Below are 27418 nucleotides of genomic sequence, written 5' to 3' on the forward strand. Positions count from 1 at the left end.
TTTCAGTCCTGGAAAAAGCTGAAAACTAGTGAGCGTTTGTTCACCATCCCAGTCACAGTCCATGGATTTCTCCATTTTCATGGCTAGATTTTCTGTTATTACATCTTGATTATCCCGCTCATAGATACAAAAGGTGCAGCAAGTATGATTCTATCACCGCAAGAGACGTTGGCCACTTTTACATGTCTCTGTGTGCTTGACAGGCACCTGCAGCTCAGTGCTCAGTGACTTCCCTGTCTTTCCCCTTCCGGTCCTGCTCAACCCTCCCCACCATCATCCTCCCCTTTGTGCTCCCACCCTCCCATTCATTCCTCATCGCAGGGGTACTGTATAGTAAACGGATTCCTTTGAGAATGTGGTGCTCCCTGTGAGCTGTGTATCACTCTGTTTTCCTAAAGGCAGACCAACTTAAGTTCATTGCATGCATTTTTCTTTTCTCACAAACAACATGGATAGCAGCTGCTGTATCGCTGGCCTCTATGGTGGTCAGTGAAATGGAAGATTCAGTTTGAGAAAGGGCTTCTAAGCAGAGTCTGAGGAATGGACAGCGTGTGGTGTAAAATGTTCAGACCAACAATAAAATACTTGGCTTGCCATGTGGTGAGCCAAAGGCTCTTCTCCACAAACAACTGCATGTGTGACTACATGGACGAAAAAGCAAATGAATATACTGATCTTGCCAACATTTTAAGTGGCTGGCTGGATGCAAGGATAAGCAGAGCAAGTAGTATAAATTAGAATGAAATGTCGGAAGGATTTTTTTTTGGCTGGAAAAGAGTTGTTTAGTTCTTTAATGTAAACGTTGGGCAACTTTGTCTCATTTTCAGGCAAAACAAAACTAGCAAATGAGTTTTACTCTTTTTTTCTGTAAGGATTAATATTTGAGACATTAAGAAGTTGCCTGTTTATTAATGAAATATGGTTATTTATTGAGCTCCAACTGTATTCAGCTCCATGACATAGGGTATAATAAACACAGAGGAGACAGACATGTGTATTTCAACACATACCAAGCAGGCACTGAGGCTGCTGAAGGCAAAAAGGATGGTTCCTAGGGAGGAGACAGAGCTTCTAAGAAGGAAATCCTTTCTTATGGCAAATATCCTTGAGAGAAAAGAAACCCTGAGAAATATCCCATACATATGAGCATGACCAGCCCTGACATCATCCGTGACCTCCTACGATCCTGCCACCTGAATGCTACTCTGAGTCCTTGTGGCTTTTTGGGCATAAGGCTCTCTCTCAGGGTCCCCTCTCCTAGTTCCATGGCTGTTGGTCATGTGAGATGCTTAAGTTGGCTTCCTGAACGTCCTGGATTTGTTATCAGGTCCTAATTTCATCATAGATTCTTGGGGGCTCAAGACGCAGAAAAGGGAGGACAGAAAAGCACTGTGACTCTGACTTCCCTTTTACCCTCCATTGTTTCCAGAGGAGACCCCTTCTACTTCTTCACTATCTCCTCCCGGCAGGGCTGTTTCTTCTAGCACTATCTGCTTCCTTTGTTTGACTCCCAACTCTAAAAACAGAACGGATAAATAAATCCATCACTTCATCTCTGCTCCTTCATCTCCAGAAAGGTACATGTAAGTCCTTCCGGTGCACTGACTTGGAGTTTAAAAACTGAAAGTGAGCTGGGGGAGAGGGAAAGATTTCACAGTGGAATTATTTGAATGTCAAATTCGAGCCATGCCTACAGAAAAGTTGGTCTTGACATTGGGCATTGTCTTTATAACCTAAAAGAAAACCTGGGTAAGATCAGGGGAAGGTTGCACTTTCTGCCAGAATGAAAGCACCTGGAGCCCCAGGGGTAGGATGGAATCCTGTTGCCATGGGGTAAAAACCTGTTGCTAGGGGCTTCCGCCATGTTATTCAAGAATGCGGTTCTCCTGTCATCTGTGCCAATGCCCTCGTCCCTCCATCTCTTCACTAGTCCAATTTAGAACAACTTAAATTGAGATCCAAATTACAAGATCCCTGCGGGTTTATAGGGCAGTCACAGTCTACATTCTCCTGGTCCAGAAAACAACAGCAGTCCTGAGAAAGACATTCAGTGAGATTAAGGAGAAACACAGTGACCCTGGGTGTGAAGAAGGCCCCCAGGCTCAGTGGTTTTGATTGGCAGCTCCTCTCCTTTTTCTGTCTGTGCCAAGTCTGATTTGCTGTGAGAAGAATACGTGATGTCTAAACTGATGGATTTTAACATGTCGCTTGGTCTGTGGATTAGGCCAATCCATCCCACATTGTTGGGGCTGCAGATGCAGTTGAATGGCTCATAATTATAGCCTAAGAGACTGCAGACAGCAATAGAGCCAAGCCAGACCCCCTTTCTCCTCATAGCCCATGCCAAGCTGTCTCCCACAGGGAATGAGGGTGCTTACTCGGCAGTGTACGTGCCCAATACAGCACAGCATCTTCCTGGCTTTCTGGAAACAGTGCCTGGTCACCTACCTGTCCTGATGCACATGGGATTGGGCTTTGTGTGGTAAGGGTAAGCTAATTTTCCTCCCCTGCTGACGAGGAGCGCTGTACTTGGAAGTCACTAACAGCATTCCGTCTTGGACCACTTGGTGATGCAGGTCTAAGGTTTTGCATCCAGCATGATCTAGAAGAGTACCTTTCCACTCACTTGCAGAACAAATCCAAATACACAGTTTTTCTTCCTCACTCAGTGCTGGAAATTCTCAAGCAAGGCCAGGTAGTTCTCTGTTCAAGAACAGTGGCAGGGGATTAGATTTTAAAATTCAACATGAGAGTTGTCTGAACTCTCTCTGGCAACAGTTCAGTTGACTAATCTACTCCACAGAGGTGTCCAAAGAGAAAGATTTAAAGCGATTTCTCATATATTCTCCCTTACTCCGGACCCTGAAGACAATGATAATTCTTTTAAGTTAATTGAACACTTTCCTACTCTAGATATTCGGCTAAAGCTTTGCACAAGTGGCCTCATTTAATCATACAGACAATCTTAAAATGTGGGTGCTATTATTTTCCCTGCTTCAAACATCCAGAACCTGAGTTTCAGGATTAAGTGATTTACCTGTGATAATTTAACAGATTAAGTTGGTTGAGTTAAAAATCTGAATCTCACTTCTGAATCCATACTGCTCACTATCTCTGTTTATTACAGAGTTTTCTGGGCTGAATAGGCCCTCAAGTCTTCCCCACCCGGCCTCCCCCTTTCCCCTGAGCAACTGCAGCTCTCTTATGGTCCATTGTTTATTGTACTCCTCGAACAATAGCTAATGAGTCTGTATTACATGCTAGGAAGATCCAGGGGTGGTTTTATTCCCTGAAGCAGAGATGAGGTTGTGACACTACAAAAGGTTAAGCGGCTTTGGTAAGGTCACAGAGCCAGCCTGCAGTCAGCCACACCACCTTCTGAGTCCCTGGCTTAGTTCCTAAACTGACCCTAAGGCCCTTTGGAATTACAGCTTAATTAACAGTTATTTTAATTTCCTCCCTATCTTCAATTCTCCATTTTATTGCTGCTTAATAGTAGATATTGAAGCCCTGGGCCTTTCTTTTTCTTTTTTTTCCCTTACCCCTGTGCTTTGCACTAAATAGAAACTGACTGGTACAGAGCGAAGTTTCTGACGTGTTTTTCAGGGTATGACAGGGCCTGTTGGCTTTTCTCAGACTGAGAGGAGACCACAAGTGCAGCTTAGACAGGTTGCTAACTGAGAGCCTGAGAGCTTGTTTAAAAAAAAAAAATCTTCCATTTATACCAGTAAGTCAGCATCTGTGAGTCATGAACTCGCTTGGGATCAGTCGTTAGTGGTCTGAACGTTTTTTGTGCTCCCTTCAGTGAGGCCTATTTTTAAAGGTTCAGAACGCAGAGAATTCTAGAAGACTTCTGCAGAAGAAGGTTATAGTTTCCAGAATTCTTTGAAATTAAATGCATTTTTATATACTTACTGAGTTTGGAGCAGGATTGAGGGAAGAGCAAGGGGAAATTATTATTTTTTGTTATATGCTCCTGTGGTGAGGAGATTCCTGTATAAAGGTGACTTCGGTCCTGATGCCATTCATGCCTTTTTGGACTTGATATCCCTGTTCTCCAGAGTCCCAATCCTTGATCAGATGTAATTAGCTTGGGTCTAAGGATTTTTAAAGATACAAATCTGTTTTCTCCCCAGTAGGAAGCCCACTTAAAAAAGACATTACTTTCCTGTCCCCCAAGTGCTTTAAAAACCATCAGTCTTGAACACAGTGTGTTTAGGTATAAGAAAGCAGAACTCGTATTTGGCTGGGAGGTAAACTGAAACACTTGTGAACCGAAGTGGGCAAAGTCAGGGGTAGAGTTCTATTTTACCATAGGGAACAAAGGGCAAAGTCAGGGGTAGAGTTCTGTTTTACCATAGGGAACAAAGGGCAGCTCCCAGGGCAGAGTTACTGTTACCTTCTAGGTCATTTTCACAAGCGGTGGTAAAGCAGAAGCCCAGAGTGACCAGAAAGCTGATAGTCCTTCACTCAACAAGTATTTACTGAATGTCTGTAATGCCCAAGGCTTGGGGCAAAGCATATGTTTTTTTGCTAAGTAAACTGCAGTCATGTTTTTTAAACTCCCAAAGAATGTTTTGGAAAATCTACCTGTGTTATACAGAGAATACAAATTCCATTTGTCAAACATTAATTAAGTGAGTTACTGTCCTGGTTGGATTACTACTGTCCCAAAGATGTAAAAATAATCTTAACTGGCTCCCTCTCAGTGCTTTTCACCCTCCGGGAAGTTTCAACCCCATTCAGGGCTCTTCACAAGACCTCTGATGTTGCCAACATTTGCCCTCAGTATCATCCCCAACCCACTTTCTGATGTGGACACTTGTGCCTCTGCACTTGGGGCCAGGGTTAGGAACAGGAAGATCAACAAACTGATGGGCTCTGTGGAAGGGTTACAAGGAACACATCCCCTCACTGCCGCCAGGGGAGAAACTGTTTACAGCTGCAACTCGGTGGGCTTAAGTGTCTGACACGCATGTGTGTAAGCAGTAGTGTAACTAGACACTAGTTTAGTGAAGGACGGGACCTAGGGGAGGGGGAGAGGAAGGAGTGATTCCGAGAAAGCTGCTTTTGCAAACAGAGTAAAACTCTCCGGCATTTTCATTAAGATGGAAGCAACAAAATGAAATCCCCCAGAGGAACTGTTCATTTGTTCAGTTCTGCAGATGTCATAGTAAGGGAGGATCAGTTCAAGATTCTTTGCCTTGCTGCTTATTTGGGCGTGTGAATGTACAATTCATTCATCAGCTGGCTCCCTCAGCTTTTCCCAGGATCCGAAGGGGTCTGTTCTTGTCATCTGGAGGCCAGTATTGTTTTCTCATACCTTGCAGAAACACAGCTGGACTGCAACAGTCTTTGTTCTTAAAAAAAAAAAAAAAAACATGAGGATTATCACATACACATATTTTTCTCTGGTGACCAAAGAAGGGTGGAGCCTGGAGGTTGGACCAGGACCCAGAGATTGACACTCTATTGCTATTTTTTCCCCCTGATTTGCTTTGGGAACCTTGTATACTGCTGAAGCCCCAAGGGGGCAAAACAAACAAACAAACAAACAAACAACAACAAAACAAAACAAAAAACATGCTTAGATGAAAGTTAGCAGGTGTGAAGTTTCCAGAGGTCACAGTTGCAGGCAAGGGGTGGGAGATCATCACATGCTTAGAAATCAGGAAACAGTACTAAGAATAGCTTTCCCTGAGGTTGCTCAGGAAGATTTATGTTTTTTTTAATCAATGGTAGATGTCAATGCCTTGCTCCAGCTAAACACGCACTACCATGTCCTGGATAATTTGGTAACGAGTGCCACCAATCTTGATGTATGATAGTCAATGATCAGTGGCAAGTTATGGATTATCCTGGCTCGTCTTTTTATCTAGAGTGTTGGGAGTTCCCAAATATAACCAAGATGTGCACTGTGAGATGCGGTGGGCTAGTGATGAACCCTAGAGATTCACACCAAAGTGCTGGTGGATGTCGTGATGTAGAAAGGGATGTTGGAGTTTTCTAATTAGAGCAGAGTTTGAAAGACAAAGCGTCGGGCGGTGGTGACACAGTTAGAGAAATAGAATGATTAGGACCTCAGTTATGGGTTCTGGACTCTCTGGATAATCCAGGAGTTTGGGGGCTTGAGTTTTGGGGTGGGTCTCTGATAGGTTTGGTTCTGAGTTAGTGAAACTGTTTAAGGTTTCTTTTCGCCAACGCTGCCCTTGTCACTTAGCCATTCCAAGGGTGGGATTCTGAGTCATGTCGCGACTGGAGCCCTCCCAGAACACCCGCTGTGGAATCCCCCGCACGCGCCCCTCGGTGCGCACCCAAGCAAGCCTCACGTCCTGTGTGTCATTCAAGCTTTGTGAATGAATGATGTTACACGCACTTGGGAAACTATGCTGCTACCGGAGCGGGCCGCAGCGGTGACCAAGCCCTGAAGAATGCGTGCAGAATCAGACGGACTTTCCCGAGACCCGGGCAGCAGCTCCTGCACGCCAGCGACCCGCGCCAGCCTCCCTCACCAGCGGTGGCCCGAGGCCCTCGCCCTGCGTGCGGAGGAGCTGGGGCTGCGCTGCGGGGGCCCTGGCGCGCCCGCCCTTCCTTTCGCTTTTGGGAGACGGGCGGTGATTGGCTGCGGGCGATAGGCCCCGCCCCCGCCGGCCCGCCCCCGCCGGCCCGCGGAGTGGGCAGTGCAGACGCTGGGACCCTGGGCCTGGGCTCGGGTGAGGAACGCCCTAAAGCGGAGGCGAGCTGCACAGCGCCAGCGCCGGCCAGCCGTGCAAGCGCCCGGGACCGAGGAGCAAGCGGGCGAGGCGCGGGCGAGGCTGGGACCCGAGCGCGCTCTCTGCTCCGCCAAGTGCCAACTTCGCGCGGACCGGCTGGGTGCGCACCTTCCCGCAGGGCAGTCCGCGGGAATTTGAGATTTTTAGGGAAGCAAGTCGGCTTCGCCCTGTCCCCTTCCCCCGGGTTCAGAATCCCCATTAAAAAGCAAAACAACAGTTACAACAAACTTGCTCTCATCCCGCCGGGCCCCCACAACTCCCGGCACCATGAAGGCGGCCGTCGATCTCAAGCCGACTCTCACCATCATCAAGACAGAAAAAGTGGATCTGGAGCTTTTCCCCTCCCCGGGTGAGTGGCGACAGCGAGGCCCCCACCCCAGCTCTGGGTCCCCTCCACTTCCACTCTGGGTTACGCTGCTCCCTCAGGAGCCAAGGATGCAGAGACCAGGAGGACTGTTGGTGGCCTGAGACCCGTGTGTGTGTGTGTGTGTGTGTGTGTGTGTGTGTGTGTGTGTGTGTGTGTTTATTTTCACAGCTGCTTTTTTTTGTGACTAATGGGAAAAAGCTTATAGAATTTCCAGCGCCCTAATTCCGGTGTTTCAATTTTCCCACGTAAGTGAGAACCTTCTGGTAGTGTTCCTTCACATTAGCAAGGGGGCCTGACAGTGCCTCTCCTGTCACCCCCTAACTCTGTGTCTCCCCAGAATTGGAGCTTGATGGGAGGGCCCTGCGGAGTGCTGAAAGGGTATCTGGCTAACTGCCTGGCCCTGGAGCACATTTCCAGCACTCTTGCATCCTGAGCTCCCCAGTCACACGTCCCTTAGAGTCTCCTCTTTTCTAGGTTGAGGAGGTCGTGGGAGGAGAAATGAAATTCATCTGTTTAACTCTGAGAAAGTCCGATTCCCTCCTGTTCATGTAGGTTACTAACTTGACTGGCTCTCTCTTCTGCCGTGTTTTGTTCTCTGGTACCGAAGGTCCTAGGGGAAGGAAAGCATCCCAACACCAGATGTGACTTAGTGTCGTTGGTTCATGGTTTCATTTAGCAGGCTTAAAGGATTTAAAGAAGAGAGGGTAGCAAAGACACCAAATTTCGTCTTAGAAGGAAATTTTGGCGCTCAACAGATGGAGTCAACTCTTCAGGATTCCTGAAGCTAGCACAGTTTGAGAGGGAGTGTGCCTTCTTTTAGGCTAGGGAGCCTGCAGCTGGCCTCGGAGAAGAGTGACTCCGGAGGCCAACGGATAGAGAAGGATACAGGGAGAAGGTGATGCATTTTGGGAACTAGTCGGCTGTCACAACACACACCTCTATTGGGTTTAATTATCGGGAAGTTGAGTTGCTGCCCCCCACCTTTGTCTCTGCCGTAATGAACGGCATGTGTTAACCCTTTCTTTAAACTTTCAATACCAGCCAGGATGAGGTTTTGACATTCTGATATGCTTCCAAATGTTAATAAGGACATTTGGGTCCCATCCCCTCCAGAGAGTCTTCTGACATTCAGTGTGCTGCACAAAAGCTGGGCTTGTGTCTTGTCACAGTGTAGTGACAAGTCAGAGCCACACTGAGGCCTCTCCTAGAGCTGTGGAGACTCCTCAGGCACTTAGAGCTACAGGTAGAAACGATGCTGTGAAGGCTGTGTCTGCGTGTTCAAGGGAGCCAGAAGTTCCCAGTGTTACAATTGATTGAAACCATATATAGCAGAAGAGAAAGGATAGTTCCCAGCGAAGATATAAACTGAACTAATAGGTCCTTTCCTTAAGAATGGCTTGTTTATATGTGCCGTGTGTGTTTATGGGGGAGAGACAGATGTGGGCATCTGGGAAATATCATGTGTATTATGTCAGCTCACATACCTACAGTGGGACTTCCCTGCGGGCAGTGAATAGGGGCCCCATGCAGCACATGTTTCAGATCATAGCAAACAGCTGGAGCATGTTTTTTTTTTTTTGTAATTTAATATTAAATATTTGATATTTTAAAGCATTTGATGCTATTACTTCAGTTATTGATGAAAATAAAATGTGGGCCAGTAACTTTATTGAGCTGTCCCACCAGTAAAATGGACCTGGGCAGGCCTGAGGTTGCAGTCAGTATTCGTTAGATGAAGTACCTTTACACTGGCTTTTTTGACCGGAAAAGGTGTTCCATGTTCCAGGAATGCAAGTTGGAAGTGAACCTGGGCTACACAGTGCATTTAAGACCACTTTGAGCAATATGGAGAAATTCATTCACACACACACACAAAAGCTTCCAAGCCAACGACCAGGTTTTATAAATGACCTTCAGTGCAGCAAAGCAACAAAATTTCTGCGAATTGAGGAGTCTTCTGCCATTTACTATGATGAGGTTTTTTTTTTTTTTTTTTTCCTGGTACTTTCTTAGAGAAAATGAAGAACAATGATTTGTTGATCATTATAATAATTTTTTTTAGCAATTTTTTTCTGGGTTGTATTTACATTTATGTAAATATTATGTCCATACCTCAGATGGGGAACTAGAGGCACAGAAAAGTTAAGACACTTAGGCAAAATTCTCCACAGAGCCAGTGGCTGACGAGAGATGATTCCCTTTTTCTAACTTGCTGGTGTTCGTACAGTGAGTAATACTCCAAGTTACCTTTGGAAGCTCAGCAGAGAAACACCAACGGAGACTTACATTTTCAGGTGGAAAGATGGAAGAAACCCTGGTCAGGACTGCTGGCTCTCACCAATGGAAGGATAAGATGTTAGGTACAGCTTCACCTGGACCATCAAACTCTATAGGACACCGTGTCTAAGCTGCATGGCTTTGCATCCAGTGTTGTGACTTTAGTGTTTACCATGGGGTTTGTTTGTTTGTTCTTCCCATTGTATTGCTCAGTTTCTTGTGTGTGGAGACAACTGGTGTGGAGTGTGATGTTACCTCAGAGATTAAACCAGAACTTCCTTTCTGCCCCCTCCACAGATTCCTAGATTCTAAGAGATACAGTGGGAGTCTAAGGGTCCAAATCGGAGCCAGAAGAACTGGAACATTTGTCAGCCTGTCTGTGGTCAGGACTTGACCGAGAACCTTTATTCACTTTGGTTTTATATTGAGGGCTGACAGGATTTGGACTGCATCAAGTGGCAAATTAATATATACTTTCAAATAACACTGGCATTCAGTTTCCCCTGTAAGTGTAAAGTGGGACATACTATTTCACTGTACACTTCTCTCAGGCCGCATGTAGGTTTAAACCAAAGGTAGCATTGACTTGTTCCCGGTTCCTTTCGGAGCAGGGGATGAGGCTCTGCCGGCAGGTGTGGGAGTAAATGCGACTCCATTATTTACCACCCTCCCATTCCACTCCACCTCCATGGTGAGGTGAAAACAGCGGCCATAGAGGAACAAGTTTTCATTCCGGCCATTTGCCCATTTATAAGACTTAAAAGGTTCAGCCCTTACTTCCATTTCACATTGACAGAGGATGTCATCTCCCGGGGACTGTTGTTGTCCTTCAAGAGAGGAGGAAGCGTTGTCCTTTCTTAGTTTGGACAGTCTTTGTGTCCCTGTAAGCGAGCAGAAAGGGGAGAGCTGCCGGGCTGCTAGGATCCCTTGCTCACTGCTGGGCTGCTAGGATCCCTTGCTCACTGCTGGGCTGCTAGGATCCCTTGCTCACTGCTGGGCTGCTAGGATCCCTTGCTCACCATGTTTCTAGATCCCCTCTTACCACACTCCGGTAGTGACTAAATAGCCCAGTGGTTTAAGACAGGGACTATGGAGCCAGCTTGTCTGGGTGTGAATCCCCAGTTAGGAGCTGTGTGACTTTGGGCAGACTGCTTCATGTCCCTGTGCTCCAGCTCCTGTATGTGTGAAATGGGTGTAATAATCCTTGGATGAAGATGAAACCCCCGAATATGTGGAAAATCTTAACTGAGTGCCGGACCGGTAATGGAGTCTGTTGAACAGTTAATGGAAAGCAAGTCAACAAAGACCTGGATTTGTGTAGAACTTTCAGAAGGCCTTGGCAGGTTTGGTAGGGAATCCAGGGGCTGGTTTATATATGTGCCCCAAATCTACCACTTGGGGAAGAAAGTAGAGTAGAGAAAAAGATCTCTTGGCTTGAAATCTCACTGAGTTCTAGACAGCAAGGTTGGTGAGCAGTTCACTTTCAGTGTCTGGGAGGCCCGGCTGTCACTGTGCAAGGTCTAAAGGGTGGTATATCCCTTTGGGTCATGGAGCCTGTCAGTGATACCTCAGAGCAGGAAATCTACCAAGTCCAAGGACATTGCAGAGTTGGAGGAAAAGTAAAAGTTTCTTGCATCTTGCTGGGTTGAGAAATGCGTCTCGTCCAGTTATTACAAAGCATCTCACATTTTATTTATTTACTTGGTTGGCAGAGCTTACATTCCTGGCATTTTTGCTTGGTTTGTGTTGCTGTATTTTTTTTTTTTTTGTCCATGTAGCATTTTCCCTCCTCTTAAAGAAGCCAGACCACCCTGTAGGGACATCTTCTCTCTCTAAGAGACAAAGCAGCCGTGGTCAACTTCCTCAAACCCAGCTTGCTCAGGGCCCCCACCACAGTTTCTGCAAAAGCAAGAGCTGGTTAGTGGCTGCCAGGATTTTCCAGGAAAGGATCTCCCTGTTTCAGAATATGGTGGCTAATTCCCATTGGCGCACGTGAGAGCATAATTATAGACGGGGTGAAAGCTGTAGCTGTGATGGCATTCCAGGAGCTTATGCTGATGGTAGATTCTTGTTAGCTAACTGTTGTAGGGAGTTTGTGAAATGTGTATCGAGTGTGCTTTGTCTGTCTACAGCATTCACACACCGAAGCATTTGATTCACACTCACTCCAGGGGAAATATTATTTATTCCATGATTTTTCAGATGTTGAGAGTGATATTCATAGAAGCACATACCTTTTCTAGGCCACACTTTAGAAACTTAAGACACTGGTGAGATGCGGCAGGCTTTTTGTGCCTGAAGCAAAAAACATTGTGTTACTTTCATCAACTCTGGAAATTAAACCATAGAAGGCAGGGCTGTCTGATGCTTTGGAGTTTCGGGGAATACAGGGGTTCCTTGCCATCCCTGAAAGACTCCTCTGAGTTGAAATGCCACCTGAGTGCCCTGGACAGCTTGGCAAAAGGGTGTCCCCAGGCATGGCCATCCAGATGTGTATCCTTTGGAAGAAGCTTGCAGGTTCCAGTCACTCTGACCTCAGAAGGTGAAGGAGAACCAGGATTCTGTGTTTCAGTGATTTTTCAGGCAGTCTAACCTTGGTCTCTGATGGGACCATCAAGCCCCTGACCCTCTGGCTTCTGCCATTTTATCTCCTTCATCACTGATGCTGCCATGAATTCCATTGTTTCCAGTCTGGATGATGAGAGATGTTGACTGGCCGACTGAAGGCAGTGGAAGTTGAATTTTATACTTTGTAAGGAGGCTGGGCATAATTTTCTTCCTTCTCTACACAACAAGTAACTTCTATCTTTCCCCTTAAAAGTTATTTATTTTTGACTAGTTTCTGTGTTAGGGCATACTGTTCAGAGTGGCTATAGGGGAAGGTAGGTCAGCCCCATCAGCACGGAGCTCATTGAGAGACAGACTAGTTTTTCATCCCTGGTCAAGGTATTGATTCCTTTACCATTGCGTTACGGGGAGTGTTTCTCCAAATACTTAGCATCCTTAGGCCATGCAGCGTCATAAAGAGGAGCTTGTATGTGAGTAGACAGATTCTTGCTCTATTTATTAGTTTGATAATGATGTAGTCTCTGCTGAGATAGAATCCCAAGTAGCATTTGCAGAATTTTAGATCTGCCTTTTGCTTATAGCTGTTATACTATGCTTAATTCAGAATTAGAAAGGCCAGAACAGTTTCCAAATCTGTCGTTTTTACTCACGGTCTTCTGTAGCTACTTCTCTCTTTAGATGGACTGAGGGTACCTGTTTACAAAGCTCCAGTAAATGTTTCCTGAATTGCACCAATAAGCTGTTTCCACCTGACTACATTTCTGAAGCCTGTGTCTGTCTGAGTTACCTTTTCTTGTACCCAACTAGTCTGTGGTCCTTATGCAGAAGGGAGCTGATCTGTATATAGGATTGTAGTAGGCCCGACGTCAAGGGCATGCAGAGACCCATGATACAGTTAACACTCTGCAGTACAAGTCTGAAGTATTTTCTGACCATCTTGACCATCTTCTTGCCAGGTCCTTCCCAGCTGCTCCTGTTTGTGTTCAAGCCTATCACCCGATACCCCAGATGTGGTGGGCTTTTGTTTATTTGTTTTGTTTTGTTTTTCTCCGTATACTATTCAACACTGCCTCTTTTTGGAGCTTTCTGTTCTGTTCCAGGGAGGGGTAAACTGGCGCCCAGAGTCACAGTGTTATTAGATCTAGTTAGCACTGGGGATCTTTAGGTAGTTGGATTTGAGATCCTGGAGCAGTATAGACAGGAGGATCATATAACTAACCACCCAAATGACACTTTTGAAGGTGTATGTCTCAGTAATACTCCCAAAAGGTGATAAAACTCAAAGTAGGACCTTCCCATCAGAAGAGGCTCTCCAAACTTAGGCACTAAATTTAGACCAGACTGTTCTCTAGAATATTCTCTGTCAATTGCTCATTTTAAGGTTTACACTCTCCAAAAGAGGCAAATTGGACTAGATCAAGAGTTTCATGTTTTCCCTCAACTGTGAAGATTAATACTTTTAAATTTGTCTTTGATGCAAAGCATAATGTTCCTTAGCACCTGAGACACTACCTCATACTAGTTCACACTGAGTGCTTTAAACTTTTTAGAAGCTGTGGGTTGCTGTGATCAGCCATGAAGTGTGTTTTGCAGAGTTCTGCACAGGAACTGTATACTTTTTGCAGGTAGTGGGGGTGAGGCGGGGAATAAGTGTGTGAGTGAGAAAAATAAACTTTTGAATTGGGGGTCAAGAAATATCATTAGATTAGTGAAGATAATTAGAACTTTGTTTTGCTTTAGGGTTTGTCCAAGATGAGTTTTTATAATGTTGAGGTTAAAAAAAAAAGAGGCAAAAAAGTGGGTTTTCTTTTTGTGTCTTTAAAGTGGACGAAAACAAAACAATACAACACAAACCCTCATCTGTTGGTGGAGGAGGAATGGTGAATTCAATTGCAACATCCCTTTTGGCTAAAAAAATGAGAAAGAAGGAAGGAGGACAGGAAGAGTACAAAAGAACTAATAAAAGAATGAAAGAATAAAAGGAATTTAAATGGCATTTCATAGACTTTTACAAACATCCTCCTCTGGACCAAGCATTGTACCGGACCAGGACTTCTTGTCTCAGATGGCGTGATGGACAGCCTTGGGCCTGTTCTTGCTCTTTGTGATACCATTTCCAAACATGTTAAACTCCTGCATCTGTGGCTGGTCAGGACAGTTCAGATGCTATCTGTCCCATGTTCCAGATACGAGGATGTGCTGGGGTCCAGGGCTCCTTGTGTTTTCTATGCCTGATGAGTGTCTTTTTTCAATAGTTCTTGGGTAGAATGCTTTCATGGGCCAGCTTTCTGGAGACCATGGGCCACTTGGAGGCACTTGAAGGAGCCATAAGAACAATAGGAAGATTATTTTTAACATCAAAGAGCATGACAATGTTGCAAGTTTGGAATGAAAGAAAGACTTGAAGGAAAAGTATTGATCACAGAGAGTGAAGAGAAGTGGGTTAGATGCCAGGACCTTGGAGACATAGGGAATCTCAGAAAAACCTTTGCCTTCCAGAAAGAGGAGAGGAGGTGGGCTGGAGAGATGGTCCGTGCTTAGAGAATCTCCTTCTTTTGCAGAGGACCTGAGTTCTGTGTGCCTAGAACCCCTGTCTTGTGGCTCACAGCTGTCTATAGCTCCACCTCCAAGGGGCCCCAACTGCTCTGGCCTCAGTAGACACCTGCAGCCCTGTGCACACTCTCTCATGTACACAAAATTTAAAATAATAAAAAAACTCAACACTTAAAAAGTATGGCAGTTTCAAGGACAGAGCAGTGTTACTGAGTAGGCTTCTGAGAGGGCTGAACTTTTTTTTTTTGCATTACTTTCCCTCCCACTCATACTGTTAGTTGCTAAAACCTCTGTATCAGTTTATCAGAATAGGCGTTAAACCTCAAAGAACATGACAGAATCAATCAGGTACATATTTTTAAGGTAAGAATGGAAAATAACTTAGTCAGGCACTTGTGTTTGAAGATGAATATTTTTTTAAGGCTTTAGGCGCTCCCACTATGTGCCAGGCCTTGTCTGTTCTTAAATTAATGGGGTGTGTGTGTGTGTGTGTGTGTGTGTGTGTGTGTGTGTGTGTGTGTGTGTTTGTGTGTGTTGAGTGAAACTCATATTTTCCTAAGGTAATTCATTGTCATCATTGACATTGAAAATAATAATGTATGATAGGTCTGATTTTAAAGTATATTTTTGAAAATTCATTATAGAGAGTTTACAGTGGAAAAGCTTCCATGTGACTGACTGTATACTGACTCTTATTTTTCTTGATTTTTGCCTAAGTTTTAGATTAATTCTGTAAATTGTGCATAGGTTGTCTTACATCATCCAGATACTACTGATGTTCAGAAAGCAATGGAGAATGATCACGACTGATGAACACGACCTGTTGGCAGAGTAGAATTGAGTACCATGTTATGTAATATGCAGTTCACTTTTTAGGCTCAACACCAGAAAGAGAGACAGAGAGACAAAGTCAGAGTCAGGAGGATTCTGGGTACCTGTGGTTATGACTTTGGGAAAAATAACTTCATTTATTCTGAGTTGCCCTTTCTTAATTAGTCAAGTTAGTTAGCTAGAGAAGACAGCCTGTAAGGTTGCTCTTAACACTGATGTCTTGTAATTTTAGGCAGAAGTAAAGGCCGGTAAAGAACATAGCCCTGCTGTTTTAAGAGGTAGACAAAGCCCCAATTTCTGTTGATTCGTCGCTGGGGAATTTTGGGTACCTCTGTAAAGAACATGTCACAGAAGGGTATTAGGAATTGGTATGGACATTGCTCAAAGCAATCATGAGTACCACATGTTAACTGATGCTCCACTCCTAAGCCCTGGCTCAAAGTTATCTGTGGTCATTTCTGAGTTTGTCCTCTCAGGGTCGTGCTGGGCCAAGAGTCATGTCTTCTCTTGGTCTCCTATAATACATAACAACTTCCTTTCTGCATACGCTTTGGCCACGGGACCAGCTGAAGGCAGCTCCAGTGAGGGGTCTGAATTGGAGGAAGAGAGGTGTAGGTTAGGAGTCTGGTAAGTAGAGCGGCCAACCCAGCTGTATCCTCGCAGCTGCCCATGTGGTCTGAGTAATGACTTCGTTCATGGACGCTGCCCCTTCTTGTTGTTCTGTTCTGTTGAGAAATAGTCCCCTCCTGCAGCAGGAATGTACTCTGCTGTGAGCCACCTCAGCGCCGATTCCTGACAAGCCCAGTGAGTCAAGGTCCTTACGGCCTGTTTGCACAGAGGGAAGGGCCCATGCCTGCTTGTGGGACTCACAGGTGGTTCCTGGGCAGCAACCAGCTGACCCCTCCATGGGCATGGCCTGCCTGGTGGAGTTAGGGACAGGCAAGATGCCACCTGCTTTGGCTTCCCAGCCCTCCAGGAAGCTATAACTGTGCACTGGGTGTGGTAAACACCGACCCTCTCGCTTCTCAAAGGCTGCCTCTGCGGCTGTGGAGTCGCCTACGCACATTTGTTATCTGTGATCTCATTTTATTGATGTTATTTCTACATTTTGAGAGAGATCTGTCACAGTTACCCTTCTTTGGGAAACAAGGGCCTAAGTTCAACTTGTCTATCTGGGAGGAAAACAAGAAGATTGCCATTGAATTCTTATCAGTGGGCACATCTAATTCTTGCCTATCTTTATTTTGTTAGTGTTTTGTTAATTTTTAAATTTATTTATTATTATTATTTTTAGGTTTTGGATGCTAGGTTTATGCCAAAGACCCACATTGTTTTAGCTTATCCTGTGCTAGTCAAACGTGTATCCCCATTTCACAGATGATGAAGTGAGATGTTAAACCTTGTCATAAAGGTGCTAAGCACTGTTTACATTCAAACTCAGCTGCAGCCAGCTCTGCAATTACATATATGCTATCCGTACAGTTTTCTGAAGTCCTTAAGTGTTGAATTTGGAGGGAAAGCCGAGGGCTGCTAGGCATATTTAGCAGTCTGCTGAAATACCGCCTCATAGTTTGGTAATGTGTTAAAGTTGGACATACGACATTACCCATTAGAGATCCCGGTGATCTTTGGAGTTGGCAATGTTTTGTGAATAAGGGGAGTATACAGGGATGCCGAGTTGTTCTCTCAGTGTTACGTGCAAAGAAGTGACAGAACCAGAGCTGGGCTTGGTCAGATGTCCTGGCATTTCCATTTAGCCGCTCGCCTTAAATATTTCTTTTGTTTTATGAACATTTACATAATAACACTATCATGAGATTGAAATGTCAACATGGCACCCACCCCCTTCTCCGTTTCTGGAAGTACCCTTCCTCTGCATATTTTATACATCTTTAATGAGTCCCACATAGTTGCTCACTACAGAGCTTTGGACAGGTTGCCCAGACCCTTGTGCTGTCACATCTAGGAGGGTGGCACAGATCTTTAGGATGCCAGGCTACTGGGCAAACTAAATAGCATGGCAGTTGTCAAGGAGCAAAAAGAAATGTGGGTTATTCTACAGACTACTGGACAAGCGTGCACTTTACCTCTGGGAGAGGTTCACCTTGGGCCTTAAGAAGTCATTTTTTTTTTTTAAGAATCCCCCAACCCTGTTTTCCTGTATTAAACTAAAATGTGCTTTGCTTTGGTTTTCTATGCCTTAGCTTATGTCAAGTGAGGTCCATTTTGATGAGTAGAAGCAAAGTCAGGCAGCTGAAGGTATGCTTCTGGCAACAAAGCAAAACAAAAGAGTAGAAAAATTTGAATGTCACAGTGCATGTTATATAAAAGAATTGTACCCAAGAGGCACACAAGAATTAATGACATCCTAGATGAGGAATTTATTCTTTCCATTTAAAACAGAGGGTGTTTGCTATGGTACCAGGGGTGTGTGTGTGTGTGTGTGTGTGTGTGTGTGTCTGTCTGTCTGTCTGTCTGTCTGTCTGTCTGTCTACTCAGGTTAGACTGGGTCAGATCCCTAATATAACATACTATTCTTCTTAGGAAAACTCAGCATCCTCACATCCCCACTTTGTTTTGGCCTTGCTGGAAGCCAGTGCATTCCCAAGCCAAAGGACAAACCCTTGGTCTGAGAAGTATTCTGGGCTTGCTACTGTTCCCTTGTAAGTGGATAGAAATTCTAAGCAGCCACCAGTACCTGGGTTTCTCTGGATGACTGAGCACAGGGAAGTGGAGATGGACGAGAGGAGTGGTACAATGGATTATCGCTGAAACAGAGCGTTTTAAGTTTGGCATTTTTTAGTCTGTGGACTCAGTTCTTGTAGGAAAATTTTAGAACTCGTATAAAGTAGATCTTAATGCATCCACAAGGTGAGTCTCCTCCTCAAACCTGAATCAGTATCTGACTTAGAAAACCCATCTCCCCCCTACCCCCCCCTTACGAGTAGAGTAGCTCAAGGCAGACCTGAAGGATCAGTCCTTGCCTAGCTTGAACAGTTCCTTTGCTGTGGACTGACCTACCTTGAAGAGGTCATCCTCCCATGTCCTTCTGTGGCCTGATGTGAGGCTCAGGATGCTGAGTCTGTTTTCACTCCAGGCCTCCAGGTAATTGTTACCTGTTCATCGTCTCTGTATTCTCCTTGGAGGATGCTGCTTTGAGTGAGCTGTCATTCTTTGGAAGAAAGAGCAGTAGAGCTAATGAGTTAGAAAGTGCCAGAGTCACTGATGATGCATGGAGAGTTGTTAAATTAGTGGGAGATGTGATATGGAGTGGTAATGCTCAATACATGTGAACTCTCCAAGGTGAGTCATATATATGTGTACAGGAAGCGTATCCTTGATTGCATATAGATCAAGAGTTCAATCATACACCTTGCCTGTGTCCTGATAGAAATAAAATGTTCTACAAAATGTTTGAGTGTTATTGTTTTCTACACATAGCTGTACTTGAGGCCTAAGGGATGAGAGACATGAAAGTAATGTTTGTAGGGTACCTCCTATGTGTCAGGTACTTCACAAGGAGCTTTATACAAACAGTCACATCCTTTAATCACCTCTGTGAGGTATATCTCTATCCGTATTCCTCTCAGATAAGAAACTTAATCTCAGAAAATTTTAAATGATTTGCTCAGGGCCATAGAGGTTCAAAGTCACAGGTCTACATTTAGAGCTATATCAAAAATCCTAACTTACATAAACACACCCATTTGGAGGGAAACCTTGCCAAGACTCTTAAGAGAATCATTGATTCCTGGGATTTTATTCTGTGTGTTATGTTTTCTTGTAGGATCCTCATGATCAGGGTTAGGGAAAAAATCATCCATTATTTATAAATATTTACCATAGGCATGGGTTTGAAAGATTTCCACCACGTATTTTCAAGTTCAATGAAAGTTACCTAGCAAATTTGCTAAACTTGCATACAGAATTCATGTTTGGGCCCCCATGTTGCTGATTGGGAAACTGAGGAATGAAGTGACAGCTCTCCCATGCCTGAGAATTTTCCAGGGAGGGGACAGAAGCTTAGGCCTTGAGGCCACTTGATGCAACAGGAATGTTTGTAGAAAAATAAACATGCACATGGAATGAATCAACATCTACATGCTGGACCCGGAGTTAACCTCTTTAAGCAGGAGGCGGAGCAGGAGGAGGTGGAGTCCTTCCCCTTCTCTCTTTTTAAAAATGACACTTTATTTAAGGCCTCTCTTAGGGGATCCTAGTGGCAGTTCTTTGGCCCTTACCCACAATCTTCTGCACTGGGTGGCCTGATAGAATAATTTAGAAGTTTCAGAGACTCACAGCAGATTTTGGGTCCTGACTGAAGAAAACAGCAGTGGTATTTCAGGGAGATTGGGCCCTGGTGAGTTGCCTTGGCTTCCCAGGACTCTGTGGTCGGCAGGCACTGCTCCTGGCGTGGCTCATTCAGTGAGTGAGCAAGGATGAAGCAAGGCTCTGGTTGCTCCCAGCTGCCTTGCCTTGGAGGAAAGTAGTATTTCCAGCGCTTTTACAACTCAACCAATTCCAAGGAAGTGGAATTGGAGTTAGCGAAGGCTGGCGCAGGGTACACACTTGTCTCCTCCCACACAAGCTACTCATAGTATTTGTGGAGCTCCCCCCAATTCCTGTTCCAACAGAGTCTAAATGTGATTCATCTCATTTAGTCATTAGTGCTGGGCTCTTAAGTTTGTCAGGTGGATTTAGTTGCGCTGTGGGTTGCTTATCATAATCGTATGTTACAGACCACTCTCCTTTCCCAATTGGCAGATGAGAACTAGTCAAAAGGAAAGACTTATAGTTAGGTTTCCAGTACTAATGATCTCTGCCCTTGGGTGGAACATATTCCTCACTAAAGGCAGGAGAGAGAGCCCTGCTTTGCATTCTGGTTTGTTACTAATTTGTCCTAAGGCAAATGATTTAGCTTCCCCAACCCTTGCTTTTCTGATCCGCACAAGGAAGATAAGAATAAAGCACTTCCATGGCTATGGCGAGGATTAGAGATAATTCCTCTAGAAACCACCCCCCACCCAAACCACACCACAGGGTCTCAGGAAATGGTATTGCCATCGTCTCAGCCCACCAGACTCTGTACCAATCATACTAGGCTGCTGACACTGTTCTTACTTCAGCGGTTGTTAAAACTGTGGTTGCTGTTAACCTGGTTACAGAAAATTTTCCACTTGACACCCCTTTAACCAAGTGAGCCTGAGCGGTCCTGTGGCTGGCTGCATCATTTTCCAGTCCCTCTCTTCACATGCTTACCATATTTGAGTTCAGGCTCTGGCCAGGTTTCCAGCTCCAAAGTATTTTTTTTTTTTTTTTTTCAGGCACAGTCCTTCCGATTTCAACAAGGAGGCTTCTCAGAATGCTTGTTATCAAAGCTCAGATGATTTTTATCATTGAAGCACTTCTTTGCTCTGCAACTCCTGCCTTTTTTTTTTTTTTTTTTTTTTTTTTTTTTTTTTTTTTTGTGGGGAGGTGACCTAGAACATGAGGTTTAAGGAGAAAAACTACTACCAGATACCCCAGCAAAGCAGTTAAAGGTCTGGGTCACTTGCTGAGCCAGGCTATCCCTCATCATAGGTGCATATGTGAAGGTGTATGTAGGCAATGAATCTACCTGGCAAACTTTTCAAGACACAGAAGCAGCCCCCTGGCTATCTTTCCTCAGGGTTCTCCCTCCTCTTCTCAAACATGCACCTGTTGGACTGTCCTAGTTCATCCAGACTTTCCCTAAAACCCATGCACCTCTAGGCTGTACTAGTTGATGATTGCAGCAGATGATTTATAGCCAGAATCTGGCACCAAGAAAAGGGATCATGTGCCTTTAAACAGCTGTGCGCCAGTGTGTGTAAATGTGCCTGCTAATCCAGTGACTAATTCAGTATATTATAAAGCAGCAACGAGCCCGCGGCCAATTCAGGGCTCCGTCCCAACTGGAGGGTGTGTAGGGCTCAGAGAATTATTTCTTAAGCAAGTTCTCGTTCTTGCTCTCTCCCCCCCCTCTCTCTAGCTCTTCCCCCTCCCCCTCCCTCCCTCCCTCCGTCCTCTGAATTTCATCTCCAGAGTCCTTCCCTGTCCTCTTGATTCCTTCCCCTCAGGTCTTCATTCCTCTTCCCTGTCCTGTCTCTATCCCCTGCTTTACTCATCAAGGGTGGGGGCCCTGTGCCATCTGAGTAAGGGCCAGGGAACCAATCAGTGTTGTCTTGGGACATTCCAGGGAACAGAACTCATTATCCAGCTAGAAAGTGTTCTCAAATGATCTTGCTGTCACTGAGTTGTGACTGGGCCTTCCTTGGTGGCCCATCTGGGATGCTGTGCTCTCTTGATGTCTGTTTTCCCGAGATCCATCCTATCTGCCCCTCTTCTGTTACCTCCTAGAGGCTGGGAGAGAAACCTTCAACCAGGGGCCGGGACCAGAGTGTAAGGTATACTTCCTTCTGAGGGTCTTTAAGTGAGGGCAGGGTGTGACTTTGGATTAGCACAGTGGTTCTCAACCTTCCTAATGCTGCATCCCTTTAACACAGTTCCTCATGTTGTAATGACCCCCAACCATAAAATTATTTCATTGATACTTCATAACTGTAATTTTGCTACTGTTAAGAATTGTAATGTAAATATTTTCGGAGAGAGAGGTTTGCCAAAGGACTTGTGACCCACAGGTTGAAAACCACTGGACTAGGGAGTCAAGAGTCCCCCCCCCCCCCCCCCCCCCCCCCCCCCCCGGTGGAGTTTGAGGCCTCTACATAAGTGTTCCCAGAAGTCGCTGACACCAGGTGTCTGTTCTGGAAATGAACCTTGCCCAGCTTCTCCCACAGAGTCTCAGGGAGGCACACACAGTCTGGCTGCCATCTGAAGCATTTCCATGTGTCAGAGGTGGGTGTGGGAAGCCCCAGCCTCTCTCTGTCTTCCCTTCTCAGTAATTGGTATCACACTTGTCACCTTCGTTCCCTCCCATCCCAGGACATCTGCAGGCTCCTCCTTATCTCCCTTCCCAAAGCTTCTGGAATCCATCCACATTGGTCTCTCTGCAAAGTCTGGGCTCTCTGAAGTTGTGAGTGTGTACTGCTCTTTGTGTATTTAATGGCATAGGTTTGTCTCACTAGAAGGGGAACTCCAAGTGGAGGGTCTAGGTTGTCAGTGATCAAGGTATTCTCATTGCCCTCTGGGTCTAGTACCTATCTTATTTCTTCAGATAGAATTAATATAACAGAAGCTCAGTGGGTTTTAATACAGCCACAGAGTTGTGCAATCATCACAAGTCCCTCATTTCAAAGTGCTTTTGGTGTCCCCAAACAAGCTTCATGCACACCCACAGCCTACACTACAGTGGATGCCCATGGAATAAAGACATGTCATCCAGTATGGACAGCTTCCCAGTGAGTTCTCAAAGCACACACGCTTGACTGAATTCTCCCGTCTTCTGGTCTCCAGGGACCTACTTTCCAATTGCCTCTCCCCAGCACTCAAGCTCTGCTCTTCTCTGCAGGCTGGCTTGCTTAGGCTCCTCTGTAGAGTACACCCGCCCGCCCAGTACTGCTGGGCGGAGGTAATGAGCGCTTTCACCAGCTGCATTCAGACACAGGCCCTGGGAGCTTGGGTTGTGGTGGCTGCAATTTCCTAATGGCTTCCTGATGAGGCAGAGCCAGTTATTAACATCGGATGAGGGCTGGGCATCCAGGCCTCTCTTTCCCACCTGACTCAGGCAGATGGAGAGAGCGGCTTCAGCTGCCGCCCCTTATCATTGATCAGTTCTTCTCTGCTCCACACCTATTGGTCTGTCTAGCCCATTGATCTGCAGATTGGGTCTGCCTGGCGACTGGGCCAGCCTCTTGGGTTTGTTGTTAGAGGCGCCCAGAGCTGTCTGCTCTGGGCCTGTGTGGGCAAGACTGTGAGGCAGAAGGGTGGTGGTCATTATGCTGAAGTCTGGGTGCGTAGGGCAGTTATGAGAGATCCAGAGGGAAGAAACCTGTGTAGCTCAAGGTGTCCACTCAGAGAGAGGTAACATTCCTTAGAACTGTAGGTCCAGTACTCCAAATGTGTTTGCTTTTAGGAAGAGAGGTACTAGAATTGCTCCAAGGCTTCAGGCCCTTTGGACTGACACAGACAGCTGCATTCATTAGCTGGAGGTTCACTTCACAAACCTGTACTCTGACTTCGTGTCCTGGATAGTGTCCTATCTCCTTGATATTCACTGTACCGTGGTCACTGTCTGGGTACCCCAGAAGTGAAACGGTAGTGTTGGAGAGGCATCAAACGGCACAGTGACTCTTGGCTCTCCTTTCAGTGGTTTTTAGATGCAGATCTGCAGATCAAACATTAACTGATATTTTCACTGCCTCTGGTTTGATAAGAACGGCACCCTCCGTTTTCAGAGCTGGGGCACATTCTAGTGTCATGCCACCAAAGGCTGCTTGCTTAATGATGGCTGATATACAATAGAGATCACTCTCTCGATGGGAATGTCTACACTTTGCTGGCTGCCACTCAACCCTTGTAAGCTATAGTGGTAGCAGGTAACACAGGACTCCACAGTATGTTGTACCTTTTGCATAAAATGTTGACATGTTGGATAGTTGTCCCCTGGAGAGTCTGAAGAACTTGGGGAGGAGTAATGTTAATCCAGAATGATGCTCCATGACTTGATGGCAGGAAAGGCATGGAGGAGACTCTCTTCTCCCAGTCAATGGCAGTGAGTAAACAGTGGTGATGTAGATGGGAAATATACTGGGCAGGGGGTCAAAAGGTCTCGAATTAGTAACCACGTGACTAAATCAAGTGTAGGTTACCTCCTGGGCTTCCTTTCCCCATTAGGAAAAGAAAAAGTTCGAAGTGGATGACATCTAAAGGTCCTAATTCTTCCAGGACTAGCGTGGGACCCTTGGCCAGGGACAGCTCCGCAGCTCCTCCTCCCCTGGCAGCTTCCCTTTCATTCATCTTATAATTATGTCTGGTCGCCAGGAGGGAGAACCTCCCTCCAAGGAGTTGTTAAGGTTTTATAGCAAATTCTGTAAATTCTTTGCTGCTTCTTGGCTGCAGCTAAGGCTTCACATGGCCAGAGCGAGGGCATATAGAGGAACAAGACAAGGGAGGGGTAAAAGCTCAGGCAGAATGCATGGCGTGGTTCTTCAGCCAAAGCTGGAGAGATACAGGGGCCCAAATTATAGATTCAGTAGATCTGCGCCAACCGTGGAGAAGGCCAGATGACAGGGTTAGCTGGGAGCCTAATGTTATGGGGGAATAACTACACTCTCTGCAAAGCTTATCTCTGGGTCTTTAACTCCTTAGCAACCCAGGAGACTTTAGCAGGGACTGACTCTAAAATTATGACTGAAATGCCTCAAGTCCTAGGGGTCTGGCTCATTAGAGACGTACATTGGGATTTACAGGACTGAGTAGGGCCTTTATTCTGTGAATTGTTGGACATACAAAGCCTGAGGCTGTAAGCTCCAGATGTTCCAGTGTGGGGCAAGGCCACTGGTTGCTGGTGCCTTTTGCTGGTGTGCAGGGCATTTTGAAGGCTGAGGGGAGGGACTGTCTCATGTACTTACCAAACAAGCAATGGGTGGGAATTTTCGCATCTTCTCTGATGTCAGCCTTGCTTCAGGGATGAATACTATGAATGCGTGTTTCTCAGCCTTCTCCCCACTCCTACCATGTGGCTCCCATGTGGCTCTTTGGAATTACACTGGGATGAGTCAGCAGGGCCTTTGGAAAGAAGGGGGTGTTTTGCCTGTAGGGAAGATGGGTAGAGAGAAATGAAGGAAGCAGGGTTTGAAATACAGGATCAGATCACATGCGCCATGCACCCACTTCACCATCCACTGTCTGTATTTTAAGGTGGTGTTCATCTGGGTTGTTGTCTTTACCATCTGTACTGACTGACCCAGTTGCTTGCTAGTTGTGGCCTTATACATGGTGTCTCAGTTATCTTGGTAGCTCAGGTTTATTAGTGTGCCCTCCGGGTGCCCTGAACTGGGAGCATCTTACCTCATGCACTTGTGAATGAAGAGGCTGGGAAGGAACGCAGTAGAGCCGTTAGCTCTCCACTGGGTTTGTTGGCTCTAGCAATGCCGTGCCTCGTCTGCTCTGTGCCTAATATTCATTTTCATTTAAATGAATAGGAGGAGAATTACCTTACTTTGACTTCTTTTTGCTTATCTAAGTGCTGGTTTTCCAGGAGCAAGGAAGGAAGTTACTACTGGAAACTCAGGGGCAGGAGTGGAAAGCTGACTTTACCTGGGGATCTTTGTATTGGTTCCCAAATCTCTCGCCTTTAGGAAAAATCTAGCTCTGTGCTTAGGATTGGTAGGGCTGAATCCAGTGGGTCCAGTTGCTGACTATTGGTTACCTGTTAGTCCTCAAAGCTATAAGTGACATGCATGAAATGGATAGGCAGCAGAGTGACAGCTCTCAGGGACTCACTGCAGGTTGGGGTGGGGGGCTCTTTCCCTACATCCTTCTGCTCTTCTGAGCCTGTATTCATTTTCAGGTTATTTTCTATTGCAGGCCAATCTGACTGCTGGTGGCCATTTCAGTTAGCTGGTGGGAGGACTATAAGAAACTTAATAGGAAGGGATTAAAATGAATTATCACAATATGAAGTCAGGTTAGAACAAAAGATGAACTTCCAAAAAGAAGACAAAGCAATAAAAGGGAAGGAAAGATCTTTACCTTCTTTGTGTCTGTGTGTTTCAGCTCTTGGCCTCTTGGCCTCTCCTTGGCAGTGGTGCTGGGCTGAACCCAGACAGAACACATGCTGGACAAGTGTTCCAGCCTTGAGGTACACTCTCAGGCCTGTCTGTTGGTTCCTTTATTCAGCTCCAAAGAAGTAAGCTATGGAACTTTCCTGCAGAAAAGCTCTTTTGTGCTATTGCTAGCCATGTGGAATGAACAGACCTGATAAGACTATTGCCCTGGGAGCCATAGCTTCGACCTCTGTGGTCTGGTTGATTTGTCCTTGGCATTCCTGCCTTGCTTGAATAGTGTAGACAGAGGCCTTAATTGCCTTTCAGGTCTACCCATCTCAAGAGGGGACTAGAGAGGGCATGCAAGTTCTCCACTTGGCTACAGACCTATTAGATTGAGAAGGAACAGTATGAGCAAAAGAATAGCTCATTCCTCAGCAGGCAGCCTTCGTGGTGACCTCATCTTCCTCCCAGCTCTGGTCCAGTTGGAGCTATGCATACAGGGCAGACTTCCAGTTCCTCCTGTCTGGGACTCACAGGGGCAGATATAAATAGACCAAGACTTTGTCTGCAACCATTGTTCTCTGACTGCCCATTGTTTCTGGTGCTGAAGCCTACCCCACTGCCCCTGCCCCCCCCCATTGCTCCTGCCCCCACCTCTCTCTCTTAGTGTGCAGAAGTCTGAATTTCAGCCTGGCTATTTTCATTTGCACTTGTCCGATGCTAGGGGAGAATCACCCTACAGTTGTAGATCAGCTGAATTCTAGGCCTCCTATTTTGACGCCAGCAAGTGCTTTTTGTCTGAGTCTTTCCTTGATATATTTGTGGTCAAGACAAAGATATGTGGATGTGTTGATAGTGGAATCAGGAGGATTTGTAAGGGGTTGAACAACTGTCCCCACAGGGGTTTGATTAATGTGCCTGTGTCAGAGTAATGCATGGTCTGTGCTGTTACATTATAGCGCTCAGTACTTGGCCATTGCTTTTTTTTTTTTTCTTTTCCATCAGGAGCTTAGGATAGAGAAAGATGCAGAAAGCATTCTTAGTAAGCTGCAGATGGTGCAAAGGCTGGGATAGATAGCTAGTAAGGTGTGTACAAATTCATGCTATACAGACTTTCACGTGGGGAATTATGGGTCAGAACAGTGAAGTTTGATATAGATAAATGTGAAGTCCTACTTTGAAGCCATAAGTGTCAGGCCCTAGGTGTGGGATTGGCCCCATATGAGTTCGTATGGAGCTGGTGGTACAGCTTGGCTTTTGCAGGACAGTTGCCAATGTTCTTGCTTTTAGACAATCATCTCACTGGTCTCAGTTTACCATAAAAAGCAGGGCGTTCTCTGTGGAGGTTTATGATACTCTTT

The 27418-nt window shown here is 45.6% G+C and overlaps 1 protein-coding gene across 4 annotated transcripts in view; it reads left to right on the plus strand.

Annotated features, from left to right (window-relative positions):
- Positions 1–27418, plus strand: part of Ets1 (ETS proto-oncogene 1, transcription factor) — a 125704-nt gene that overhangs the window by 54122 nt on the left and 44164 nt on the right. The window contains exon 1 of one of the 4 annotated variants that reach the window (XM_006979777.4): positions 6664–7122. The exons of 2 other annotated variants lie outside the window; for them this stretch is intronic. In XM_006979777.4, coding sequence (XP_006979839.1) covers positions 7041–7122 — 82 coding nt within the window. In that variant the 5' untranslated portion in view covers positions 6664–7040. Of the gene's footprint in view, positions 1–6663; positions 7123–27418 lie in introns of those variants that run through there. One more of the 4 variants, XM_076575952.1, reaches the window with a different exon arrangement.

The sequence above is a fragment of the Peromyscus maniculatus genome, chromosome 7, assembly GCF_049852395.1.
Source record: "Peromyscus maniculatus bairdii isolate BWxNUB_F1_BW_parent chromosome 7, HU_Pman_BW_mat_3.1, whole genome shotgun sequence".
NCBI lineage: Eukaryota > Metazoa > Chordata > Mammalia > Rodentia > Cricetidae > Peromyscus > Peromyscus maniculatus.